The 26,640-nt window shown below is 48.7% G+C and overlaps 1 protein-coding gene across 3 annotated transcripts in view; it reads right to left on the bottom strand.

Moving 5' to 3' along the window:
* Window positions 1-26,372, bottom strand: part of LOC147641547 (Thioredoxin superfamily protein) — a 64,029-nt gene extending 37,657 nt beyond the window's left edge. For 2 of the 3 annotated variants that reach the window (XM_086787996.1, XM_086788061.1), the window contains exon 1: window positions 26,133-26,372. In XM_086787996.1, the coding sequence (XP_086644122.1) occupies window positions 26,133-26,328 (196 nt within the window). In that variant the 5' untranslated portion in view covers window positions 26,329-26,372. The remainder of the gene's footprint in view (window positions 1-26,132) is intronic. The other variant, XM_086788149.1, reaches the window with a different exon arrangement.
* Between the last annotated feature and the right edge of the window lie 268 nt (window positions 26,373-26,640).

The following is a 26,640-nucleotide window of genomic DNA, read 5'->3' as shown; positions in this document are numbered from 1 at the left end:
ATGTGTCGCGTGGAATGCTCTGGCTCACTGTGGGCTTGTGGGTTCATTAACTCTGCACAAAGTGTGTGCAGGGAGGCGAATCGTTTTTTATTAATATTGGGCCCGGTTCGTTTTTTTTTTTATTCGCCGCTGTTCTTTTCGCTTTTTGGCCTGCCACGTGTCTTTTAAATAGACTACTAAAATCAACCGTTTCCCAGCCGTTTCCCGCTATAGGAAACGGCTGGCTGGTTGGGAAACGTGGAAACGACGTTTCCTATCCTTCGTCCCACGTTTCCTGCAACCCAGCATGAGATACAAGGGAAATGGTATCACCCTCTTCACCAGCATCAATTACATGTTCTCGGCCTTATGCCAAGGCTTTCCAAGCAATACATCACAGCCATTCAAAGGCGCCACAAGAAAATCCTCATGATCCACATAGCCTTGAATGTGTATGCGCAACTTGCCAAAAATAGGCATGACCTGCACTTCTCTACCAACAAAGGCAACCCTTGCTTCAATTTGAGAACCCATGTCCTTCACTTCAATACCCAAAGCAGCTGCCATCTGAGTGGATATGAAATTTTCAGATGCACAATCATCAAACATAAACAAAGCGGGCTGATTCTTGAGTTGTCCCCAAGCTTTGCATACAACCCTATCCTTGCTATCATGTGAAGTGTTGCCCTGCACATCTGGAACCATATGCACATTAGGCTTCGGTACATTAGCATTTTCAGCTTTGTTCTTCTTATTTGGGCATGCTCTTGCCATGTGCTCAGTGCTGCCACAAGTAAAGCATTTGCCTTCACGCATATATTGCTCCTCCTTCTCAGCACTAAGACCAAAGTTTGCCGGCTTATAAGGGCGATTTTAGCAAACTTATTTTCAGCTTTTGGACCTGATTTGGCTTGGTTTTGGTCCCTTTTAGGTGGCTGTCCATCATTTTGCAGGTTTTGGACAGCCCTCTCTTTGCCTTGAAATGAGGGTTTAGCCTTATTGGATCGACTCAATTTGAGTTCCAATTGCTTGGTGGCGGTGGCAGCTGCAATTAATTGGTGTAAGGTATGGCCAGGATACATTTGTAATCCCGCTTTGTACACGGGTTGCAATCCCGATTGAAACCTTCTCTTCCTTTCCGCCTCGGTGACATGCATAAATGGAGATACCTCCAAGAGCACTTTCCAAAACTTTTGTACATATGCATTTACCGATTCCCCCTCATTTTGCTTTACCCAATCCCACTTCATTGTTATCTCATTCAATGCATTGGGAGGCAAGAATTGAGCATAGAACCTCTCCTTGAACTCTTTCCATGATCTAACAGGATTCGGTGAGAGCTTCTCCGTGAGCCACCAATGGGCAGCAGTGCCTTTCATGAACATGCTTACATGCCGGATCATGGATTTCTGAGTGAAATCCTCATCACTGAAAGCAATATTAAACTGGGCAATAAAAGCAAGTGCCTTTGATGCATCATATTTCCCATGATATGTGTCAAACTTCACAGATTTGTCTCCGGCTTTGAAGTCACGAGACTTTGATGCATGTGTGTGCATCTCAACATGTTTTTCCCCATGTTTGTCCATTGGGACAGCCCCTGTGAGACTGGCATCATTTTTGGACCAAAAGGTGATGCATAAGGCATAGATACATATGCCCTGTAAGCATGAGGCATGGCTGGCCCCTCAACATGCATTGATACATTTTCAGACATAACTTCTCCCTCACGAGCACACTCGAAGGCATGCGTGGCATGAGAGATACGCAGAATACCTGCACCAACAGAAAATTGCAGCCCATGTTGCATGTGTTGTGCATGTACATTTTCAGCCGGCAATGGCATTTGACATACATTTTGACCACTGCCATAAACATTGTATCCTTCACGGCCTACATAAGGTATTCCTGCATGGCGTGAAGTCACTGATTGTTCCTCTCCCATAGCATGGAGATTTATCCTCTTAGACATAAGTTCTTGTTCGGGCACCGATGGGGATTCCAAGACATGTGGGATGGTTGCCTTTTCTGCATAGGCATCCTCGGTACGAGCCAAGTATGCACGTGTTGCATCCCTCGGTTGCATGTGCAACTCTTGAGCAATCATTGCCATTGCATGATCCATATAAGATTCAGCTTTCTTGGCCTTCAAACGATCATGTACCAATGGATCCTTGCGGCGATAGAGATTCAATTCTTCTTGTTGTGCATGGAGAAAAGCCTGCATACGAGTAAGTTCAGCCCTCAAGACTATGGACTCTTCTTCTTGCACCTTCTCTTTGCCACGGGACGGCTGTCTCACATATTCATGTTCCCTATTGTGCACCACATGAGTTTGCTCATCCTGTAAAGCATTGGAAGCATACATTTCATTGTCCCTGCCTCTTGTGTTAGCATCTCCAATATTCATTGTATGGCTGTCCATAATGTTCTAAGTGTAGAGATAGCTAGTGTTCACGGTGATCGTCTCTCACGATAGAAGTGAAAGAGAACCGTATGCTCTGATACTAATGTGACTTGGTTGAACACAATGCTAATCAATACACTTAAATACACTAAGATTTTAAGGACACTTGCTTAAATACAAGAAGTAAATTGCTGAATTGACAAGAGACACACAATGAGCCGGAACGGCCGACCCCTCCCTTGAGTAAATTATATTATTATTGGAGAAATTCAATACATAGCTTCACGGGCATTCATTGCCAAATCCTCCATGCCAATGCATATGAAATTCAGCATTTAGACAACGGGCTGTCTCACATATTCATGTTCCCTATTGTGCACCACATGAGTTTGCTCATCCTGTAAAGCATTGGAAGCATGCATTTCATTGTCCCTGCCTCTTGTGTTAGCATCTCCAATATTCATTGTATGGCTGTCCATAATGTTCTAAGTGTAGAGATAGCTAGTGTTCACGGTGATCGTCTCTCACGATAGAAGTGAAAGAGAACCGTATGCTCTGATACTAATGTGACTTGGTTGAACACAATGCTAATCAATACACTTAAATACACTAAGATTTGAAGGACACTTGCTTAAATACAAGAAGTAAATTGCTGAATTGACAAGAGACACACAATGAGCCGGAACGGCCGACCCCTCCCTTGAGTAAATTATATTACTATTGGAGAAATTCAATACATAGCTTCACGGGCATTCATTGCCAAATCCTCCATGCCAATGCATATGAAATTCAGCATTTAGAAAACAATGGTATATCGATGTAGATCACCAAGGAGCTGCCTTGATGCCCGGCCCGACTTCAGTGCCCATATTCTCTACCATTGGCTCTATGTTCTACCAAGCAAGGTAGCAACATCTTCAAGAGCACATAGGACAAGAGAAATACTACACAGGGCGGCTAAACAAGGAGTCCTGCCCTTCTATTGAATAAGTAATGACAACACATTGTCCAATTAGCTTACCAGTCTTCATAGAAGTTGTTGCAAGCGGAAGCCTTCGCGTTGGAAGCTTTAGAAGTGTTGATATCTTCGATTTGCCGCAATCCTTCGCGACAAAAGTCTTCAAGAGGATGAAGGGAACCTTGGGAAAGCTTCCCCTATGGTTCAACTTGAGAAAGGAAGGCTGAAATTAGGGTTTTCAGTAAAAAGACCAGAAATTACAGCAAAAATGAGAGCTGTTTTGCTGAATTTCAGTCATTGGGAATGAGTAGGAGAGTTATTAGCAATTGGAAACACTCTTGGAAGCTTGGAAAACACCCTAGCAAGTTGCGTATGGCTATGGAGAGCTTGGAAATGGAGAGAAATGGTGGAAAAACAGAGTTTTCAGCCTCCAAAAATCCTCATGAAGAGAAAACACGAATTTTCTCTTAATAAGTGAGTGAATTGGGGTCCAATCAGGTGAAGGGACATGGGGAGATGCCCATTTATGAGTAAAACGGGAGGATCAGGCCATGGACATTGAGTCTTGTCCGTCTCGGGACTTCACTGAGTGTGAACTTGGAAGCGGTCATAATTTATAAGTGACTTTTGGGCGCCCAAACTTTAATGAAGTGGGAACGCACTCACTTATAAATATTGGCTAAGTCCTAAGGGCTATTCGAGCCTAGATTGGGTAATACTTACCACCTATTCACATGCCACACAACCATGTCAGCAAACAGTTTCACATGCACGGTTCACGGGCGGGCGTCCCCTAGCCCGGAACTACACATAGGTCATGCAGGCATGAAAACAGCATGCAACTTCATTTGCAGGCAAGCACATAAAGATGCTATGCAATGCAGCATTGGCATGAGCAATTTCCGTTCATGAAACCATATAAGACCAGGCGTTTCCAAGCAAGTATATGTGATACCAGACCCAGTGGAAAGCCAATCCTCCAGGCGTTTCTGGACATGTACACAAAGGCACAAGTCCCAACGGAAAGCCAAGTCCTCCAGATATTCCGGGCATGATAACGTCAAGTCCCAACAGAATATCATATCCAACTATACAGCATGACACGTGTCAATCACATGCATAGGCACCTTCCATAAGCCATGGACACCAATCCAATATGTACATAGTGTGAAAGCAAGAGTGAACCATTCGGGTGGCCAAATGGTGACACACTGGCGGTCATGTGGAGCACATTAGGGTGACGAAGGCTACCTTGTCAAAGGAGTTTGAGATGACCAACTTAGGCTTACTCCACTTCTTTTTGGGATTGGAGATCTGGCAGACCCAGAGGGGGTTTTTCGTCTCTCAGCAGTGGTATGTTCATGAGTTGCCTGAGGCCTTTGGGATGGAGAACTCCAAGCCTATTACTTCGCCGATGGACCCGAATACCGTTACTGATCCTTGTGAGCCAATTGATGCCTCGCAATATCGGAAGTTGATTGGTTCATTGATCTGGTTGCTGAACACCAGATTGGACTTGAGCTTCTCCGTGGGGCTGTTGAGCTCTTTTATGCAGACGCCATTGAAGACTCATTGGGACGCAGGATTGCGGATCTTGCGGTATCTACAAAGTACGAAGGATCTGGGACTCTTTTACACAGGTGGGAATGGAATCAGGCTCCAAGGTTGGAGTGACTCAGATTGGGGAGGAGATCCGGACACGAGGAGATCTACTTCAGGATACAATTTTACCCTCGGCTCACGAGCAGTTTCTTGGAGCAGCAAGAGGCAGCCAACTATTGCCCTTTCTTCGACAGAGGCAGAGTACCGGGCTGCTTGTGGTGCTGCTTGTGAGGTTGTGTGGTTGCAGAGGCTGCTAGGCGAGATTGGGTTTCCACAGAAGGAGCCCACAGTCATCCAGTGCGATAACCAGAGTTGTATAGCTATTGCTCGGAACCCGGTCTTCCATGCCCGGACCAAGCATATAGAGATACAGTATCACTTTGTATGTGAGAAGATCTTGGCTGTGACATCTTGCTACTTCACGAAGTCTCTACCTCAGGCTACGCTCAGGCGGCACTCCAGCTCCCTTGGGTTGGTTTCACAGCCAGGAGCTGAGAGGGGGTGTTAGAAGTCATCTCCTGTCTATATTTATACATCAGGGCCTCTGTTGTGGGTATGCCCGCCCTGTATAAGGTGTTTTATCATTTTTCCTCACTCCCCGTATTTTTTCCTATTTTTTTCCATTTTTCCAGTGGTAGGGAGGGATGCCAGAGGTTGGCAGGAGCACTTTAGGGTTGGCCGACTGTCCCATCTGCAGTCCTGTGGTGGCTGGCCGACTGCCCACACATCATTCGTGGGCTTCTGGACTGCTGGCCGACTGGATGTATGCAGTCGTGGACCTTTTCATTGCTGGCCGACTACTCATGCAGTCGTGGAGGCCCTTCAGTGCTGGTCGACTGCTCTCATAGGGGCATATAAATAGGCCCCATGCCCCCACCACTTCCTCATTCAGTTTTCTGCGGGATCTTGTGTATAGAGCAGCTACTCCTCTCGACATGCTACTGCATCATGGTGTTTTTCTCAAGTAACTGCGTATTGACACCATGAATTTTGGTCTACCAACTACAATCCACAAGTAAGTGAATTTCAAATTTAAGTAAAGTATTTTGTGATAAATCTGATAAAGGGACTCTCTCCACGGCAACACCCGTTCGGTGCCGGGTTGTCAAAGCTCTTGGAGAACCACGGTCCAAAGGTGCTGAGATCGGGAGAGCCAGGCGTTAGTATGAGAGTGCCGATTTGTGCGTGGTCTTGGAACACCAGTGGGTGCTCTCCGCGGAGTCCAGAGAAAGCACAGGACCGTAGATATTGGACCACTCAAGTGGTCGCTCTGTTTCGAACATCTACTTCGAACGTCGACTTCGAGCCTATTTGTTTGGTACTGTATTCATATGTACATGGACATCATCTGGTTCTTGGAACCCATGGAGCATTGTATTTGTTAAATACTCCCAATAAATATATCATATATTGAGAGGGGGGGGGGTCGGCCCGTTCCGGCCCCGGTGTCCATTTATCTCATTTTATTTCATTTCAATTTCAAGTTGTATTAAGTTGTCCATTTCAAATTGTGGTTTTAAAGTTGTGCTATTACGCGTGTGGGTGTCCAACGGAGTCTATTCCCACTTGACGGGATCGGTTTCATCTACTATCATTAATGGTCCTTCTGATCCCCCTTCTGTAGACGAGGCTCTTTCACATGAGCCTTGGCGTTGTCGGGAGGCTGGGAAAAGGAGAAATGCCTCTATAGCTACCTACCCAGCAGCCTTGGAAGACACAACAAACACAAGGGACACCACCAACACGATGCTGGAAACAGAAATCTCTCAAAACACCACACAGAGATACCTCAAAAACCCTGTATTCCACAAGATAATGAAAACCCGCACACTTATCCACAAATAATGCAAAAAAGAAGATCCCTCTTTCACAAATCAGCTGGCTCCACTCGGCTTCCTTCACTCCCTTCAGCTAGTGGCCTCCTTTTGCATCCTAAAGGTGACCACCCTCACACTAGCTTCTTCTCTGTATGCATGCTACCGGCCGTTGTCAGCCTATCTTCAGCAACAGCCACAAACACCTTCAGCCCCCTTGTGTGTCGGTGTTTCCCAGTCGCCACCAGCAGTAAGCCTTCCTCTCTACAGCACCTCAGCTACAGCCTTCGCCACACACAAACAAACAAGGCCACCTTCTCTGGTCTGCGCCCCAGCAGCCACTGTGCGTTGCCAAGACGGCTTCACCCTCTTCGTTAGCACTGCACAATCACCCGAGACCTTGTTTCTACCTTCATCACACGGCGGCCACACCTTCGACTGTCTTCGGCTCCATCTCCGCAGAATCCCCAGCAAGGCGGTCACTGTAACCCCTTACGCCTGGCGTCTTCGCCACCCTTCGCTTCAGGTCCCCCACGCGCTCTCCACAAGCCTGGTTTGCTCCTCCTCTGGGCTCTTCGCGAGCTGTGTTTGCATGAGCTTGGTCCGCTCGCTCTGTAGGAGCTAGTGTCTCTTGGACGCCCAACCCACACTCTCCGCGAGCTATGGCGGTGGCTCCTCACACGGAAGCTCTACTCACGAACTTTCCAACGCCTCTGTGCTCTCCACGAGCTCTCTCTGCTGCTCCTCTGTCCCCACGATGACCACCACGGCGTTCTCCTTCAGCTTGGTGTGCAACTCTTCGGCGCTCTCCGCCAGGTTGCTCTCCACAAGCTCTCTTTAGCCGCTGCAGCACGATCACTTCATCTACCCGGCCCTCCAGAGGCGGCTCCTTCCTCAGTCGCACCCCCCGTCACTGCTACCAGCTGCTACCCACCGTTGTCAGCCTTTCACGCACACAAAGGGAACCTCTTCTCCTTCGCTCTAGTCGCTCTCCCAAGAAAAACCCGCCTTCACTGTTTTTTCTGCCAGCTCCCCCGAAGTCTCCAGGCGACCTCATGCGTTCTCCTCGCCAGCCTTCTTGAAGGTTGCACTGGCAGCAAAGCAAGCGGCCAGCTGTCTGCTCTTTCGCTTGCCACTTGGTGGTATTTTTATTATATATATATATGTATATATAAAAGGTGGTTCCCATGCCACACTGCAATGCCTATCAAAGCCTTCATCAAGATCTTTTGAACACCGGAATCCACACGCATACTACGTCTCATCACCATGGCTATCATGCCCAGACCCCCTGCGATGTGGAGACATACGGCCATTCCAAATCTGCACAGTACATCCATTTCTATCATGGGCTCATCACAACCCTATCATTGACATCCTCTTGACAAATAGAAAGCTCATACAATAAAAGCTTCAAGTCTCAAGCAGATGCTTCAAAGAAAAATGCATGTACTAACTCACTGCAAAGCCATTCAGTTTGTACATTTGCCAAGGCATTCAGGGCAAAGTTTTATTGCATACCATGCATCCCATATGTACACGGACTCAAAACACCTTTACAGAATTTTGCCTAACATACTTTGCCCAACCCCCAGCCTGCTGAATCATTCATGATCAATAGTAAAAAGCATTTCAAGACCTAAATCCATATCCAAAAACTGCCCTTCATTTGAAATCACATCTTCAAATACTACATCCTGTACAATCACCATCAAACGTGCATAATACTTCTTCAGCCTATATCCATTTACCCTGGAAGCATGTAAAGTCCCATCTAAATCTGCCAATTGATAGGTACCATTTGCAAATCCTTGCATCACCAAGAAAGGTCCCTCCACCGTCGCAGACGCCAGCAAGCAGCACAGGCTGGCGGACAGGCGACTCCGACTGGCGTCCAGGCACCTACCCACACTTATGCTCCAGTCAGGGATAGGCGGCCCCGATGGACGAGGATTCAGACTCAGTGCCCATTGAGGCCGCTGGTGGAGCCCCCCACGTGGAGACCCCGCTCCCGCCTCCCCCCGCGGGGGGCCCCGCTCCCTCCATGGAGCAGATTCCTGAGGATCCCGGGCCGCACTCTGCGACCCCCGGCTCCTCTTCCCCTCACCCGGAGAGCACTCCTTCCACCCCCCCCCCTCTCCCCCCCCAGCCCCCCCCCTCCCGCCTCCCCCGGCGGCCCCCCCTGACACCTATCCTCTGGCAGATGCCTCTCCATCCTCTCCTCGCTCTCCCCCCTCCTCTCCGCGAGCCCCCACCCCTCCCTCGGCCTCTCCAGGATACTTCGCCAGACCACCCACTGCCCTCGGGCAGCGCAGCTGGGTAGGCCAGAGTTCAGTCCAGCGGCTGTTCCACCGCCACTCCGGGCCGGTGGAGATGGCAATCCTAGCTTCGCCCGCCACAGAGTTCTCTCCAGCCTCCCCTGGGGGGCCCCGCGAGTGATGGGGCTCCCAGTGGATTACGGTTTTTTCAGGTGCCTCCAGCTGGATGCTGGCCCGTTCGAGACACTGGTCGCGCCCTTGCGAGTTTGCGTGGTGTGCCATCCCTCTCGTTCTCCTTCAGTGGTGAGCAGCATGGTGGCCTTCTCCTTTCCTCTCAGTGTTGCCCCAGACACAGCATGGGATTGCAACTCTGTAGAGGAAGTTTTGCGTGATCAGATACTGGAGTTTTCTCACCACTTCAGTGACTTGGGGCTCACGGACCTATTGCAGACCCGATTACACTCAGCCCGCATGAGCTTGTTTGGTATAGGAGATTGGCGGGCGGATCCGGTCCACACCTCAGTTGAGGCGGTGCTACTGATTCTCCTCCATGCCGCCCCGAGGGTGCAGCCTACCTTTAGATACATATATGCAGAGGATTGGTCTCACGCCTATGCCCTGGACAGGGCGAAGGCGGAGTGGGGCTGGACACAGAGACAGGTCACCCTTTTTTGGAGAGACTCCGCACCCGGACAGACAGTGACTATTCTCCCTCCAAGCCGGTGCCCAAGACTCACAGAGTGGAGGGCAGATCATCCGGGCCGGCTGAGAGGGGTGAGCCAGTGGCGGCTGCTTCACTTGCCATAGCTCATCCATGAGGATCCTCTCATGGAACATCCAGGGTCTCGGTGGACATCGCTGCTACATTGGTCGGGGCAGACTTCGCCAGGAGATCCAAAGGGCTCTCGTTGGAGGACCCATAGATATCCTTTTCATCCAGGAACACCACCTTTCTGCCAGGCGTACCCGCACCTGCGGGAAGATCTTGCCAGGCAGGAGTCACACTTTTTGGTCACCGGCATATGGCTCCCAGGGGAACCAGGGTGGAGTATGCATCTCAGTCAGCGAGCAGCTTCTATCCGAGGTTGTGGATTCTGGCACTCTGGTCCAGGGTCGAGCGCAGTGGATCATCCTTCGGGTTGGGGAAGACCGCATATTGGCTTCCTCAACTTCTACGCCCCTAATGGGGCGACCGGGAGAGCCGAGTTCTGGAGCACCATTAGGCAGTCCCTCCCCATGGCAGACCATTGGTGCCTAGGGGGGGATTGCAACATGCTGGAGGATGCAGAGGACAGGATGGGGGGCAGCCAGGAGACCATTCATGGGCCGGAGCTCGCTGCCTGGGAGGAACTAGTGCTGCAGGTGAGAGGCCAGGATCCGTGGACTCTCTCGGAGTTTGGCAGGTTGCAGGGGAGTTTATCTTTCTCGCGCTCGGATAGACGGGCCACAGGAGTTAACCTTTCCCGCATCGACAGGTTTTACATTGATGAGTGGGCTTGTGATAGAGGTGGCACTGTGGGCATACTTGCAGGCTCCTCGTTTTCAGACCACTTTCCAGTGCTTCTCCAGATCGAGGACCCTACGAGAGGAGAGCGAGGCCAGAGCGTCCGGATTCCAGATTGTCTCATAGAGGAGCCCGAGATTGCGACCAGAGTTGAGCAGGTCTGGCAGGAGCTGCAGTTCAGGAGAGGATCGGCAGCCAGCGATCTTGCCAGGGGCTTGCAAGAGATCAGTAGGATGCTCAGACAGGCTGCCCTGGACCGTCTGGAGGCCTTTAGAGAGCAGGAGAGGAGCCTGCGGAGGAGTCTAGCGTCCCTTCAGAGACTCTAGGAGAGGGATCCTACGAGCCCTTGGATCTCAGAGCAGATGGAGTCAGCTCGCACAGAGATCAGATCCATCGAGGGGAGGAGGGTGGAGTTTCGATTCCATGCTCGGGCTTCTTTTTGGACACAGGCTGGAGACAGAGTGACTCGAGATTTCTTTGAGGCGACAGGGCCTCCCTTCAGACGAGAGGGTCTCAAGCGTCTTCGGCAGGCTGATGGCCAGGTTGTGGTGGATCCCCCCAGGGTTCGGGCGATAGCCACAGATTTTTACAGGGATCTGCTCTCTGCTGAGCCAGCAGATGACAGGGTGAGAGGGGCTCGGGAGGCAGTCTGGAGCTTCACGAGACCGGTTGTGCCGGCCCATTTGCAGCACTCCCTTCTCTCCCCCTTCTCGGATACGGAACTGGAGGAGGCTCTTCAGGCACTTCCTCGGGGCAAATGCCCAGGAGAGGACGGTCTCTCAGTGGTTTTCTTCCAGAGGTACTGGGGTCTCTTACATAGGGGTTTCAGATTGGCATTCCAGGAGATTATGGAGTCGGGAGACATGCCGGACAGCATGGCAGAGGGGTTGATTCACTTGATCCCCAAAGAGGGAGGAGACAGACTGGAGATTAGACAGTGGAGACCGATCACCTTGCTAGGCACGGCCTACAAGGTCCTAGCTAAGGCGATCAGCAGGCGACTTCAGCCTCACCTTCCGGACATCATCCACTCCACGCAGACAGGCTTCATCCAGGATAGGAGCATCCTGGATAACATCTTCTCTTTCTGGGAGGCTACGGCTTTGGCTAGATTTCGGCAGGAGGATCTGGCAGTGCTCCTTCTCGACTTCGAGAAGGCATATGATCGGGTGGACTGGGCCTTCTTGGAAGGCACTATGGAGAGGATGGGCTTTCCCCCTCAGTGGATCTGTGGGGTCTCTGCACTCTACACATCGGCTCATAGCCAGGTGCTGATACAGGGCGTGCGCGGAGAGAGGTTCCAGCTCTCGCGCTCAGTGCGGCAGGGGTGCCCCTTGGCGCCCTTTCTTTTTCTTTTTGTGGCGGAGGCCATGAGCACTTTTTTGACGGCACAGGATACAGGTTTGCGGGGCCTCCAGCTCCCCATCCGCACCTCGGAGGAGCTCCTAGACTCGGAGTTTGCGGATGACACTGCTGTCTATCTTCAGGAAGGAGAGGAGAACCTCCGCCGCTTCACCTCAGCCATGGACAGGTTTTGCAGAGCTTCGGGCGCTTTGATCAACTGGCACAAGTCGTGTGGGTTGTGGGTCAGTTCTATGCCCCCCCCCCCGACTTGGAGGCCAGTTGATGGATTTCAGTGGCTGACCCCCGGCACTACAGTGCGCTATTTGGGATGCTATGTGGGCATTGACATATCTCCGGAGCAGCAGATAGCCCCCCTTCTTCTGAGCATTCGGAAGAAGCTTCTGTATTGGAGTACTGCTCGTTTATCTCTGGCTGGCCGAGTGGTTGTGGCCAACCAGGTTCTGCTTGCTACCATGTGGTACATCACTTCTTGCTGGGCCTTCTCTCGGGCGTGCATTGGCCAGGTGCAGAGGCTCATCAGGAACTTTCTTTGGTCGAGTGGCGACGGGCGGCCCGCCAGGGCCAAGGTGGCATGGGCTGTGATCACTCAGCCGAGGGAGAGAGGCGGCCTGGGCATTGTTGATCCTATTTGCCAAAGCCGAGCTTTGCTTGGCAAGTTGGTGGTTCGTGGCCTCCTACCAGGCGCTGAGCCGTGGAAGGAGTTTCTTGTTTCCAGGATTCTCAGCCGCACTCCTTCTCTTAGCGGCCCCTGGACCCCCAGCATCAGGTGGATCTTTACAGAGCAGCGATCCAGAGGAGTGGGCCTCGGCTTCGAGGAGCATTTTGCAGCTAGCCTTCTGAGGGCCTGGGCGCATCTGAGGCCGTCACTCTTCCAGACTCCCCCAGGCACCGATGAGGAGCGCCTGAGGCAGCCATTGATCTGGAACCCCTTGATCTGACTTCCCAGTGGTCATATGGTTGGAGCGCGGTCTCACGTGTCGTGGGGCCCGTTGAGCTCCGGCCCAACCCAGTCCCTAGACGACTGGATATGTTTTCAGCAGCTGCCTCTAGAGGCTCAGGAGAGGAGACTCAGCGGGATGAGGGGCAGAGAGTTGATGAGACAGGACATTGAGGCGGCCATCCCCCGGGTGTGGCGGACCCCAGTACAGGACCCTCCACCTCCACAGTGGATGGGCGTCTTTACTCGGCATGAGATCCTTCTAGCGGTCTGCGGCACAGCAGAGAGAGTCGCCCCACTCACTTTCGAGGTGGGAGAGAGTGGCCAGCTTCAGAGGACACGACTAGATTTGGATGAGCTCCAGGGTTGTATTTTTCAGAGGGTGCGGGTGGTCGGCTTTCATCAGAGACAGTGGCATGTAGACCCCTCACCGGCCTCGATAGGGGAGGACTGTTCTTGGAGATTATGGGCTTGGGACAGCAAGCCTCTTATTCGCCTTCAGTGGGATCCAGGTGAGTGGTTTTGGCGAGATCCCTACTCGGCCCCTACCAGCCCAGGCATCCCCTTTTTTCAGTACACAGCGAGGCTGGGGCGGCGGATTCAGAGGCACAGGATAGCGGGCACCCCGGCGGCGGCCGAGCATTGGCGGCGACAGGGGCTCTCCCCTGCCTTTCTTAGGGACTTCTGGCAACGCCTTTGGGCCAGCTTCCGGCCCCGGAAGGTGACGCTTTTTCTATGGCTTACAGCGCATAGAGGACTGGCTGTGGGGGCCTGGCTAGCTTTTGGCAGACACCCAGCGTCCTGCCCTCGGTGCGGCCATGCACAGGAGTCGCAGCGGCATTGCTTATGGGATTGCCCACAGGCACAACGGGTCTGGCAGCGCGCTCTCAGGATGGTTTTTGCAGGCTCGCCAGGTGAGATGATGGTGACGTGGGGTGCGGTGGCTTGGGCCACGGACAGCGGCCCGGCCCTTGGATATGAGGACGTCCCTGGCAGTGCGACCATCCAAGTCTCTGACAGGGCGATGGCGCTGGTTCCGACGCCAGACTTCTCTTCGGCAGTCTCCCAGGAGGGGGACGGGCACAGATGGGAGATGATCAGCAGCATGACGGCTTGGCACATATGGAGAGCCCGATGCAGGGAGGCCATTGACCGCCAGGCGACTCCACCGGCGGAGGTCATACAGGCCCTCTGGGTGGACATCATCCACACCTTGAGAGGACACTGGGAGAAACTTCAGGGCGACTCGGATCGCATGAGAGGTCGCCGCAAGGCTTTCCTCCGCACTTGGCAGCCTGGCCCTTTTCTCATTGCGAGGGGCGAGGATGTCACTTGGCACTATAGGCCTCCAGTTTGGCTCTTCTCACCTTCCACATGTACTACTAGGTAGCCCCCCCCAGAGAGCGGCCAGCCACGAGGGTGGAGCTCAGGTGTTCACTGTGTGTTTTTTATCCCTCCTTGTGAGGTGAGCTTTGTAGCCTTATGGCGTTTTCTCATTAACTAATAGAAGGATCGTTTTTTCGGAAAAAAAAAAAGTCCCTCCCACTTAATTTGGAACTTCTTATGAAAGGAATTATCCAGCCTGCTATTATAACGTAATACCAAGTCATGCTTCATAATTCCTTTGCTTTTAATCTTCTGGTTGATCTTCTCCAACGTCCTTGTCTGCATATCTTCATAATGCTTCAAAGCATTATCCCTGTTCAGCTGTGCTTCTTGTAAATATAGCAGCCGCTCTTTAAGGGCATCTTTAGGCTCTTCCAAAAGCTTTTCCAACATTTTAACAGCTGGTATCTCCACCTCAATAGGCAATAAAGCTTCTTTCCCATAAACAAGATGAAATGAAGTGAAACCAGTACCAGTTTTAATTGATGTCCTGTATGCCCACAAGGCAGCAGGCAACTCCAGATCCCAATTCTTGCCTTATCGCTCTGTCACCTTAGATAAAATCTTGATCAATTCACCATTGAAACGCTCATTCAAGCCATTACACTATGGATAGTAAGGTGTGGTAAAACTGCGACTGATCTTCATCTTTGTACACAAATAGTCCATAAGCTCTGCTCTGAAACCTGGACCCTGATCAGAAAGCAATTCCAATGGCACACCAAACTTGCAACAAATATCCTGATATACAAACTTTGCCACCTCCTTAGCAGTAATTTGTTTCACTACCTTTGCTTCTGCCCATCTAGAAAGGTAGTCAACTGCAGTCAAGATGTAGCACTTCCCTCGGCTGAAATAGGCAAAGGTCCCACAGCATCAATTCCCCATTTTTCAAAAACATCATAAGCAAGAATTGTCTTCCTCATTTCAGGCCTTAATATCCGTCTACTATGAGCTTGGCATTGTTTGCATGACCTGCACCAATGATTAACATCCTTATGTACACTTGGCCATACATAACCTTCTTGCAATACTTTATGCAAAGTAATCTTTGAGGCAAAATATCCACCGCATGCTCCTTCATGGTTTTCCTTAAGAATTTTGTAGATTTCTTCCTTCCAAGGTACCCGTCGCATTATCAAGTCAATTCCCTTCAAATACAAAGCATCACCAATCATCACATACCTTGCAGCTTTCCTGATGAAACCATATTTTTTTGATTTTTCAATACCATTAGGAATCATCCCTATTAACAAAAACTCCTCAACATCCTGTAAATTCTCCCTACCACAATAAAATAATGCATGAGCTTTAAGAACAAAAACATTCCCTGGGCTGCTTCATGAGCCTCCTCATTATGGCCTCGATCCACATGCTTAAGACTCCAAGCTTCAAATTCCTTCAACAAACCTTTAATCTTGAAACACATCTCTTTGAGTGACATATTCTTTGACTTCCAAACTCCCAACACCTGTTTTACCACAAGCAATGCATCTCCTCCAATGTGAATCCTGTGTATACCATGCTTCAAACATATTTGCAATCCAGCTTCCAAAGTCAGATACTCCGCTTCATTGTTGCTATGTGCATCCACCTTAACACCCTTCTTAAAAACAAGGCAACCCTGTGGATCATAAAGCACCAAACCTCCTGAGGCTGCATCATGGCTTTTCTTGTAGGAACCATCAAAATATAATAAGTGTGCATTCACCAACTCAGCCGCATCCTCAACTGGCTTCTTGATGGTCTCCTCCTTTATAAGAAGAGGACTCTCCTTATATGTCAATAGATCAGCTAAGGTAGACTTGGTACTCTCTTCCACCAAGAATGAGAAAGTAAATTCCTGCAACTCAATCACCCACTTCATCATAGCTTTAGATAAATTTGTGTCATTTATCAACTGAGGCAAAAAAGTGTAGCTCATCAAAAACACAAAGGGGCGAGGCAGCAAGTAATGGCGGAACCGCCTACATGCATACATCACACTAACCATAACAAGTTCCACCTCTGATAACAACCTTTCTCTAGCAAGTTTTACTCTGCTAGCACAGTAGACTGGTTGCATATAATGTGATTCTTTCCCTTTCTGTAACAACATAGCTCCAATAGCATCTTCACCTACTGAAGGGTTGACATAAAATACATGTTCCCAGTTAGGCGCCTGCATTGTAGGAATAGCACCCAACACCTCTTTCACTTTTTGGAAAACTACCTCACACTCCTCCGACCAATGTAAAGGATCATGCCTTGCTGCTTGCTGCAAAGGATATAACAACTGTGAAGATAGAGAGATAAATCGAGCCATATACTTCACCTTTTGCACAAAAGTAGTCAGTTGCCTTGTATTCTTTGGTGTAGGAAGAAGAAGAAGAGACTTGACTTTATCAGGATCTGGATCAATACCATTCTCTGAAACAACATGGCCCAAGAGCTTCACCCTCGGTTGAGCTAAAAAACACTTTTTTGGATTTAATTGACCACCACACTCATCATAACGCTGCAAAACTGTAGCCAACCTATCACAATGCTCTTGCCTGGAGCTGTATATACAAAAATCATCAATAAAATACCCAATTTGCCCTTTTCTGATAGTAGGCTGGCCCATTCATCAATCCAAAAGGAAGGACTTTGTAGCAGAAACACCCCCAAGGTGTAATGAAAGTCGTCTTGCGCTGATCTTCTTCTGCAATCTTTAACTGGAAATAACCTGAAAACCCATCACAAACACTGTACCTTTCATATCCAGCTACAGTATCCAAGAATTCATCCAAAAAAGGTAGGGGGTAAGGATCCTTTTTCGTAGCAGCATTCAAGGGCTTGAAATCCACACATATACGCCACCTGCCATCCTTCTTTGGACTCACCAAAGTAGGACTTACCCACTCAGCTGTGTCCACTTGTGTAATGAAACCTGCACTCAACCGCTTATCAACTTCTCTCTCAGGGCCTGCATTTGTTCTCGTCCCATCCTGCGAAGCTTCTGCCTAACTGTTTTTACATCTTTTTTCAATTCAATCCTCAAATCTGGCCCTTTAAATCCTCGAATCTCCTTATAAGAGGTGATGAACAATTCTGGAAAATGAGACAACATATTAACATATCTAACCTTTTCTCCACTCGAGAGATCCGGACTTAGCATTCCTTCAATCAGCTCCTGCTTCTTCTTCACTTCTATCTTTGGCTGCAGTAGCTCCTCGATCACTTCATATGACCCCAAAGTATCTTCTCCCTCAGCACCCACTTCATGCACTTCTTTATCTTCATAACCTTGTTGCTCCGATATTAGGAAAGCCACATCTGCCTCTTCTTTACTAAAAGCAATAGTCGATGAATCTATCTCCGATTCAGAAGTACTGGTGGTAGTTTCCTCTTCACTCGAATCCTGTGGCCTCTCCCACACATCATTCAAAGATCTCCTACTATGCATCTCAAAAGATTCTTTATTACCCAGCTTATTATGCAAAGAAATGGTCCCATACCTCCAGTCTTGTACTGCACCCACCACTCGCAACCAGGGTCGTCTAAGAATAATTGGAAAAGCACCAAGACCCGCAGGCATCACATGAAAATCTACAGTAGCTTTGACATTAAAAGCTTCAATTTCCAACTCCTTTACCATACCAAGACATTTTATGAAACCGGCCTCTGATAGAAACCAAAGTGCGGTAGACTAGCAGTCACCCGTACACTTGTAGTCTAGATGTGAAAACAAAACAGATTGGAGCTAGAGTGCCCAAATCTGAAAACAAGGCGACACCTGTTGGCTCCAAAGCTTGGCGCCCCTTGCGGTATTTCTTTATTCAATTCCAAAAATATGAATGACTGAGTACAACAAAAATCAGCCAAGAGATTACACCTGTATGTCCAATCTGACGGCCCACAATACCTCTTAGCACAGAGGATCTATGCACACAGATCTGTGTCTCAAAATAACACACTGTGCCTCCCTCTGATCAGCCAAGACCACTAAGCAGGGCAGCCATGAGCATACATCTGGCATAACTCAAGTACATGATTCAACATCTCAGCTCATACATACATGTACTGTCCAAACTCTGTCTCAACCCTTGTCAATCTGCCATACCCCTCCTCTCACAAGGGGCCAGATAGCTCATATCTGCAACAGACATCAAGCAGTAGAAAGAGAGATAGATGAACAGAAGCGGAGCTTACCAAATTCAGCTCGTGAATCAGCACTGGAGGAAGCAACGGTACCAATCTGTACTTGCAGGCACTTGTTTCCACAACCCTGCTTCACACGCATGCACGTACTTGTCTGTACCCTTCTCCTTGTGTTCACTTCTATGCTGTCTTTGAATGTACAGATCTGAAAAACAGTCCCGTACCCGTCTGTACTACCTCGGGATACGTGCCAGGAGTTGTACTTGCAAACCCCGCCTGCTGTCCACACTTGTACTCGCCTGAACCTGCGCAGCCAGACCTGTCCAGCGCCGCCTACTGCAGTTCAGTCCAGCGCAGCCTATGTCAGCCCTGTCCGTACACTGTACGGCAGTCGTACAGTACTGTACGACTGTACCTGAACCAGCAGCCTGTCTGTACAGTCGCCTGCAACAGCAGATGTACACGCAGCAGTTCCTGTGCGCCGCCAGTCCCAGAGAGAGAGAGAGTACTTGCAGCAGATCTGGCCGTACAGTGCTGTACGGCTGGTTTGCACTCAGAAAAACAGCAGCAGCAGCACACACAAAATCTGCAGTCGACTCCTTCTCTTCAGCTTTTCCACGCATGAGAGCCCACAAGCCTCCACGACTCTTTTTCCCAAAAGCTAGAGAGAGGGGGAGGAGAGAGAAGCACACACTCCAAAATTTGAGTGGCCTCCTCCCCATAAAAATCCTAGGGCCCCAAACTTTAAAAGTCCCTAGGGGCCACTAAGGCCTAGGGGCAACTTTAATAAACATTAAAAGTTTAATGTTCTAGTTTCCCCCTTCACACCTAGGGATGTCCACACATCTTTAACTCTGTCCAGGCACCCCCCATGTGAATCATTCAATATTCTAACTCTGCAACCACCATGCCCACACTTGTGCTGTTCCATTTTCACAGGGCCATGACATACCCCCCTCTTGAAAAATGGCAAGCGTCCTCGATTGCATTCTGGTGATGCATCAAAATATCCAAAGTGAAATATACAATATGGCAAGATCAGCGTCCCAATCTCTCTAAGCCATACACATGTATCAACATTCACTGCAAACCAATGGCATAGTAATAGTCCAAGTTGTATACCACTGTGAATCATACATATCCACAAAATCTCATGTGACTAGTACACATATATCATAGAAGTCCCATAAACAGATGTACTGTCAGCCTCAGTACCTTCGGGTGAGATAAAAACTGCACCAAGCGACCTCTAGATGTCATCTGAGCCTGTCTGTATCAAGGGAGTGGAGGTGCTACCCCCCTCTTGAGCATCAGGTAATGCTCCAGACCCATGCTCTACTGAACCTGAATGAGCCACAATAAGAGTCGGCTCTAACTCAAAGGCATCGAGATAAAGCTGCAAAACCTGAGGTGAATCTGTTAAGTCACCTTCCTCCATCCACTTCGCATCCATCGGTGAATAGTTCTTGAACTTCACAAGATAGCGATGGGAAACTTTACCTCGTACCTTCCTTTCTTTATGTGCCAGTATCTGCTCTGGAATCAAAACCTCATCAAGTTCCTCAACTTCCGGCTGAGCCTCATCTGATACATCCTCAGGCACATCCCCACGGAAATAAGAAGACTCACGTGAAAAGCATTGTGAATCCTCCAGTGATCTGGTAACTTCAAACGATAGGTTACCTCACCAATCTTTTCCAAAACCTGAAAAGGCCCATAATAACGCATGCTCAATTTAGGGAATAAGCGCTCTTTACCCTTTATCTTCTTGAGTCTAGCCTTTTCAAAGCACAAAAGAACCCAATCACCCAATGCAAACTATAAATCACGTCTGTGAGACGGTCTGCGGCTTTCTTTTGCTTCTGCTGAGTTTTCTGGAGTGCCAACTTAACTCTCCGATAAGCTTCATCCAAACTTTCCACATACTGATCAGCCTCAAAGATCTTATCCTTTGTATGCAAAATGGGTGGTACCTTCTTCCCTCCTTCCACAATCTCAAAAGGCGCCTTGCCTGTCGAGGTATGTACAGTGTTGTTATATGTAAACTCCACCAAAGGAAGATACTTTTCCCATTGTTGCTTCTGACACATAACACTTGAGAAGATCCAACACTGTAGAGTTAGCCTCTTCTGACTGACCAATCTTCTGGCCTCTCAGGAGGAAGTTCTCCTGGCAATGACTCGGAAAAACAGTCTTGAAACCCACATAAGAAATCAGTCATGTCCTTATCTAACATAGACAAATTAGACTTAGACTCATCATCTTGTGCATCCTTTACATAAATCAAGTACGCGGAAAGATGCTTTTTCATTACTGATGAAATTGCCGAAGCGGATACAATAGGAACAGATTCCCCTTTGAGTTTTACATCCAATACATGTTCTTTCCCTCTATGAGTCTGAGTGATTTTCCTATTGTAAGTATCCACCACCGCATGTACCCTGTGGCACCATGGCATCCCCAACAAAACATCACAGCCATCCAAAGGCATGATGAAGAACTCTTCGCTGTCCACATAACCCTGCAAATGAAGCCAAAGCTTCCCAATGATAGGAGTAACGGGTTCTGCATACCCTGGACAAGCCATATTAGCCTCATGTAACGGCCCCATCTCCTCTGCGCGAATCCCCAATCGGCCAGCTAAATCTGGTGAAATGAAGTTGACTCTAGCACCTGTGTCAAAGAAGATCAAAGCATTCTGATCTCTCACTTTGCCCCATGCCCTGCACAACTCTGTAGCTTCACCACCTGGCTGTTCCCCCACAAGATCAGGAACTAAGCCTGTAGAATGCTTTTGTTTCTTTGGCTTGGGCTCTCCTTTATTGTCAGAGTCCTTTTGGGACTTCCTCTTGGGACAATTGAATGACATATGCCCCTCTTCAGTACAGTAAAAACACTTATGAGCATCTCTCAAAACCTGTCTTTTCTCAGAAGTCCTCTTGGGCATTGGCAACTTCTTATCCTTCGTCTCTGAAGACCCTTTAGCATCACGAGAAGCATGCCCAAATTTTTCAGCTTTCTTGCTCAATTTCTTACTGCCTTTAAACCCAGATGAACCACTTGTGAGTAACGCATTAGCTGTCATAGGATTTTCAATCATCTGTGACATGTTCGTTACTCGTCTTGATACAATAATCTCGTACCTCTTTGGGCAGCCCACAACAATACTTCTCTACCTGCTCTGATAAAGGCACTGCACGGTAAGAAGTCACTGGGAGTAAAGCTTCCCAAAACTTTTTGTTATAATCCTCCAAACTATCACACTTTGAAGCATCCAATTTGTGCCATGCGGTCATAACATCCACCTCAAATGTAGATGTGAGCCATACGGAAGAGAAAACCTGTTTGAATTGGACCCATGTAGTGGGTGCTATGCCCTGCAAAAGAAGAGTAGGTTTGAAGCTAATCTGGAGAGATTGGAGACAAGCCATACTAGATTTGACATTAATCCGAAGTGATTACACAAATCTTGATCTTGATGCTAGTACGGAATGCCTAACAGTTATCTTGATCGTTTTTTATACTTTGGCATGGTATTGTATACGCGCGCACTTTCCAACAATCATCGCCTTCCTCATTAGAAAGGTGTGCTAACGAGAAGAAGTGTATGGGATACGTACATCATTACGGCTTGCAAGTGAGTTACATCTAACTTGTGCGGGGCTTACACATAGATTCAGAGACACTAACTAGACCCTAGACCTAGATAGTGCCTGGCGACATGTCCCTAGACAAGGCCTTGCTCACACTATACATGTTACCCATCCCAAAATGAGTCCTAAGTGTACTAATTAGCCAAAATGTGCACAAGGCATCCAAATACAGCAAGTGTGCACTTGACAGATATAATCACTTGTAAGATTTATATGTCACATGCATTCTGAATTGCCATGGGCCAAGTGTCATCCCAAAGACTTCAGATTGAGGCTGGGAGAGAGGCAATGCCCATGCGAGAGCATATGTATGAGACTATGACTGAGGAGCATACTATCCTTTGATGTCTAGCATAAAGCCGCTTCCATTGTTATTTCAGAGAAAGGTTTGTTCCTCTTTGCGAAGTCATGTGTCATGTGCACAGATGCCCATGGACAAGTTCCTCAGCTAGTCCAGAAAAGGCAGCCAGTAAAAGATAGGAAGAACCAGAATTTAGGAACCTCAGGTGTAGCATCTGTGGTGGACTTGGAGCAGGACAATTGGGATCATGGAGGGGTGATGCAGTCGGTTGGTTCCAGAAGGCTGTCGGCTGACTCCAGTGGGAGAAGGGACTGAAGCGCATTATCAAGGGCGACTGGACCAGTTCAAGGCGGCTGGACCAAATCAGAGGCGACTGGTCCAGATCAGTATAACGCAAGGTTGTATGGCTTTTTATCCACGACTGCTGGTTGGCCAGCAGTCGGCCAGTTCCCCATGGATTCCAAGGGCTATAAATAAGCCCACTTGCTCATTGTTCTAGGCATTCACTCCCTCTTGAGTCATTAGGGGTCATCTAGGTAGGACTGTTTTTGGTGTATTCCACCTTTTCAAGAAGGCAGCCTAGGGCTGCAGACAAGTACCTTTTTGTACCATATGAATATATTGAATTTCCAGCACTTCTCCCTCTCTCCACTCTCTCTCTATATCGGCATTTTTGCATCAGATGGTTTTCCAAGAGTGTTTAGGGCTGAAAGAAGACTCCCAGAGCTTCCGCGTGTTACATTGGTATCAGAGCCGCGTGTTACATTGGTATCAGAGCATTAGGCTCAGCAAAGCCAAACACTGATTCAGTCCCAGATGATGGTGTACAGGTCCAAGGTACAGGAAAGTACACGGATTCAAAGCCCAAGGCAAGGAGCACAAAAGCGGGAAGAACTCCCAGGAGGTTTGTTGGTGGTGTTCCACAGTGCCAAAGGAGATGGCAGTCCTGTGAGCCAGATAGGTTCTCGGGCAACGGTCCCAAGGGAGGGTTATCCTCCAAGGGTGATGTGAGAGTGCCAGACTCATCTCTCAAGAATGAAGACCAAGACAGTGTTCAGAGTCGGGGCAGGAATGGATTGTGGACTAGAGGAAACCAGATGCATAGATCTTCGTCTGAGACAGAGTGGTTTGGAGAACAGGCCGGATATTCAGAGAAAAAGGGTTGCCAGCGATGGATGATGACAGAGGGACTTCGGCACAGGACTAGGACGATGACAGTCATCCAAGAGCAGGTTGGAAGCCCGTCATCAAGTTTAGCAGAGGGGGATGTCATGTGCACAGATGCCCATGGACAAGTTCCTCAGCTAGTCCAGAAAAGGCAGCCAGTAAAAGATAGGAAGAACCAGAATTTAGGAACCTCAGGTGTAGCATCTGTGGTGGACTTGGAGCAGGACAATTGGGATCATGGAGGGGTGATGCAGTCGGCTGGTTCCAGAAGGCTGTCGGCTGACTCCAGTGGGAGAAGGGACTGAAGCGCATTATCAAGGGCGACTGGACCAGTTCAAGGCGGCTGGACCAGATCAGAGGCGGCTGGTCCAGATCAGTATAACGCAAGGTTGTATGGCTTTTTATCCACGACTGCTGGTTGGCCAGCAGTCGGCCAGTTCCCCATGGATTCCAAGGGCTATAAATAAGCCCACTTGCTCATTGTTCTAGGCATTCACTCCCTCTTGAGTCATTAGGGGTCATCTAGGTAGGATTGTTTTTGGTGTATTCCACCTTTTCAAGAAGGCAGCCTAGGGCTGCAGACAAGTACCTTTTTGTACCATATGAATATATTGAATTTCCAGCACTTCTCCCTCTCTCCACTCTCTCTCTATATCGGCATTTTTGCATCAGATGGTTTTCCAAGAGTGTTTAGGGCTGAAAGAAGACTCCCAGAGCTTCCGCGTGTTACATTGGTATCAGAGCCGCGTGTGACATTGGTATCAGAGCATTAGGCTCAGCAAAGCCAAACACTGATTCAGTCCCAGATGATGGTGTACAGGTCCAAGGTACAGGAAAGTACACGGATTCAAAGCCCAAGGCAAGGAGCACAGAAGCGGGAAGAACTCCCAGGAGGTTTGTTGGTGGTGTTCCACAGTGCCAAAGGAGATGGCAGTCCTGTGAGCCAGATAGGTTCTCGGGCAACGGTCCCAAGGGAGGGTTATCCTCCAAGGGTGATGTGAGAGTGCCAGACTCATCTCTCAAGAATGAAGACCAAGACAGTGTTCAGAGTCAGGGCAGGAATGGATTGTGGACTAGAGGAAACCAGATGCATAGATCTTCGTCTGAGACAGAGTGGTTTGGAGAACAGGCCGGATATTCAGAGAAAAAGGGTTGCCAGCGATGGATGATGACAGAGGGACTTCGCGACAAGACTAGGATGATGACAGTCATCCAAGAGCAGGTTGGAAGCCCGTCATCAAGTTTCGCAGAGGGGGATGTCATGTGCACAGATGCCCATGGACAAGTTCCTCAGCTAGTCCAGAAAAGGCAGCCAGTAAAAGATAGGAAGAACCAGAATTTACGAACCTCAGGTGTAGCATCTGTGGTGGACTTGGAGCAGGACAATTGGGATCATGGAGGGGTGATGCAGTCGGCTGGTTCCAGAAGGCTGTCGGGCTGACTCCAGTGGGAGAAGGGACTGAAGCGCATTATCAAGGGCGACCGGACCAGTTCAAGGTGGCTGGACCAGATCAGAGGCGGCTGGTCCAGATCAGTATAACACAAGGTTGTATGGCTTTTTCTCCACGACTGCTGGCCGACCAGCAGTCGGCCAGTTTCCCGTGGATTCCAAGGGCTATAAATAAGCCCACTTGCTCATTGTTCTAGGCATTCACTCCCTCTAGGGGTTTGAGTCATTAGGGGTCATCTAGGTAGGACTGTTTTTGGTGTATTCCACCTTTTCAAGAAGGCAGCCTAGGGCTGCAGACAAGTACCTTTTGAATATACTGAATTTCCAGCACTTCTCTCTCTCTCCACTCTCTCTCTATATCAGCGTTTTTGCATCAGATGGTTTTCCAAGAGAGAGAAGACTCCCAAAGCTTCCGTGTGATACATCATGTAATTTGTGAATCAAAGATGTGGCACTTTTCTTGCATGAAATGAACAAACGCATGAGGTGGTAAAGAAGACACTGGAAGCATGCCAAATACTTCCCACACCTTTTTTCCATAATGAAAGGCAACCCCGAGCTAAAGAGTCAAATAATGAGAAGCACACCCAACTAGAGCATGCCTCAAGGGACCTCCACCCCATGCAGTCCTCATCACGACCTTGAAACAATTAAATGCATGTAGACGCCCATGGATGTGTCTTAGGACATCTTAGCATCCCATAGACAAAGGATTCGAGGAACTAGCCGTATAAGACCACGGCTCAATCAACAAAAACAAACCATGCAATGTAGAGGGGTAACATGTCGAAGGGGCTTGCATGGGCGCATGGAGGGCTCGCAATCTCATCCCTTGAAAGATAAAGTTCTCAGCCACCTTCGTAACCCATTGCATTGATGGAGAGCAAGCTTGCAGCCATACCAGAGGTACACATGGCTGGAGCCCAACTGGGACTTGTCTAGTATATGCTGTATTACATTGACCTAGCCAGTTCACCTCCTATTTCTTTGTTATTGTAGCTCTTGGAGATGCTCTACGCAATATTCTGTTACAGATTGTATACACGTTGTACATTCACAGGCCAGTTTTTTTTTTTTTTCCCCGACTGGCCTTAGGCCCAAGATCCGTAGGGGCGAGTATACAGATAATGTTTGACGCTCTTACTGCACGAGGTGTTCCAAAACATGTGAGAGCTGAAAATGTTAATTTTATATACATAGACCTGTAAAACAAGCATTAAGAATCTCACCTTCAGTTACAGGAAGCGACCGACTAGCTTGGACCCAGAGTTGAGGTAGGCGGTGCTGCACAGTTTGAGGCACGCGAGGACGCGTCCTCGATAGCGCAGTAGAAGTCTTCCAAGTTAGCGGTGCTATGCGAGTGGGGTTGCAAAAGCGTGTTGGGATTGGCCCATAACCACAGCTTGTTGCTGCACCTACCTCCATATCCGGACTCCGGACCTTTCCACGATACAAGTGTCTTCTATTTCATGACGTGTATACACCATCAACTCTTAATAATTATAAATAATAAAAGTAGCAGTAATCCTTTCCAGATTTAAAATAATTTATTTAACTAATGTTCAAATGAATTATAAATATAAAAGTAGCAGTAATCCTTTGCAGATTTTTCACACGGTCCAAGTCACACAATCGTGTGTGCGTGAGAGAGAGAGAGAGAGAGTGAGTGTGTGTGAGAGAGAGTGAGTGTGTGTGTGTGTGTGTGTGTGTGTGTGTGTGAGAGAGAGAGAGAGAGAG

This window comes from Cibotium barometz, chromosome 1 (assembly GCF_041138505.1).
Source record: "Cibotium barometz isolate CiBa-2024 chromosome 1, ASM4113850v1, whole genome shotgun sequence".
Lineage (NCBI taxonomy): Eukaryota > Viridiplantae > Streptophyta > Polypodiopsida > Cyatheales > Cibotiaceae > Cibotium > Cibotium barometz.
Note: the sequence above shows the minus strand (reverse complement) of the source record. Positions and strands in the feature narration are given on the sequence as shown.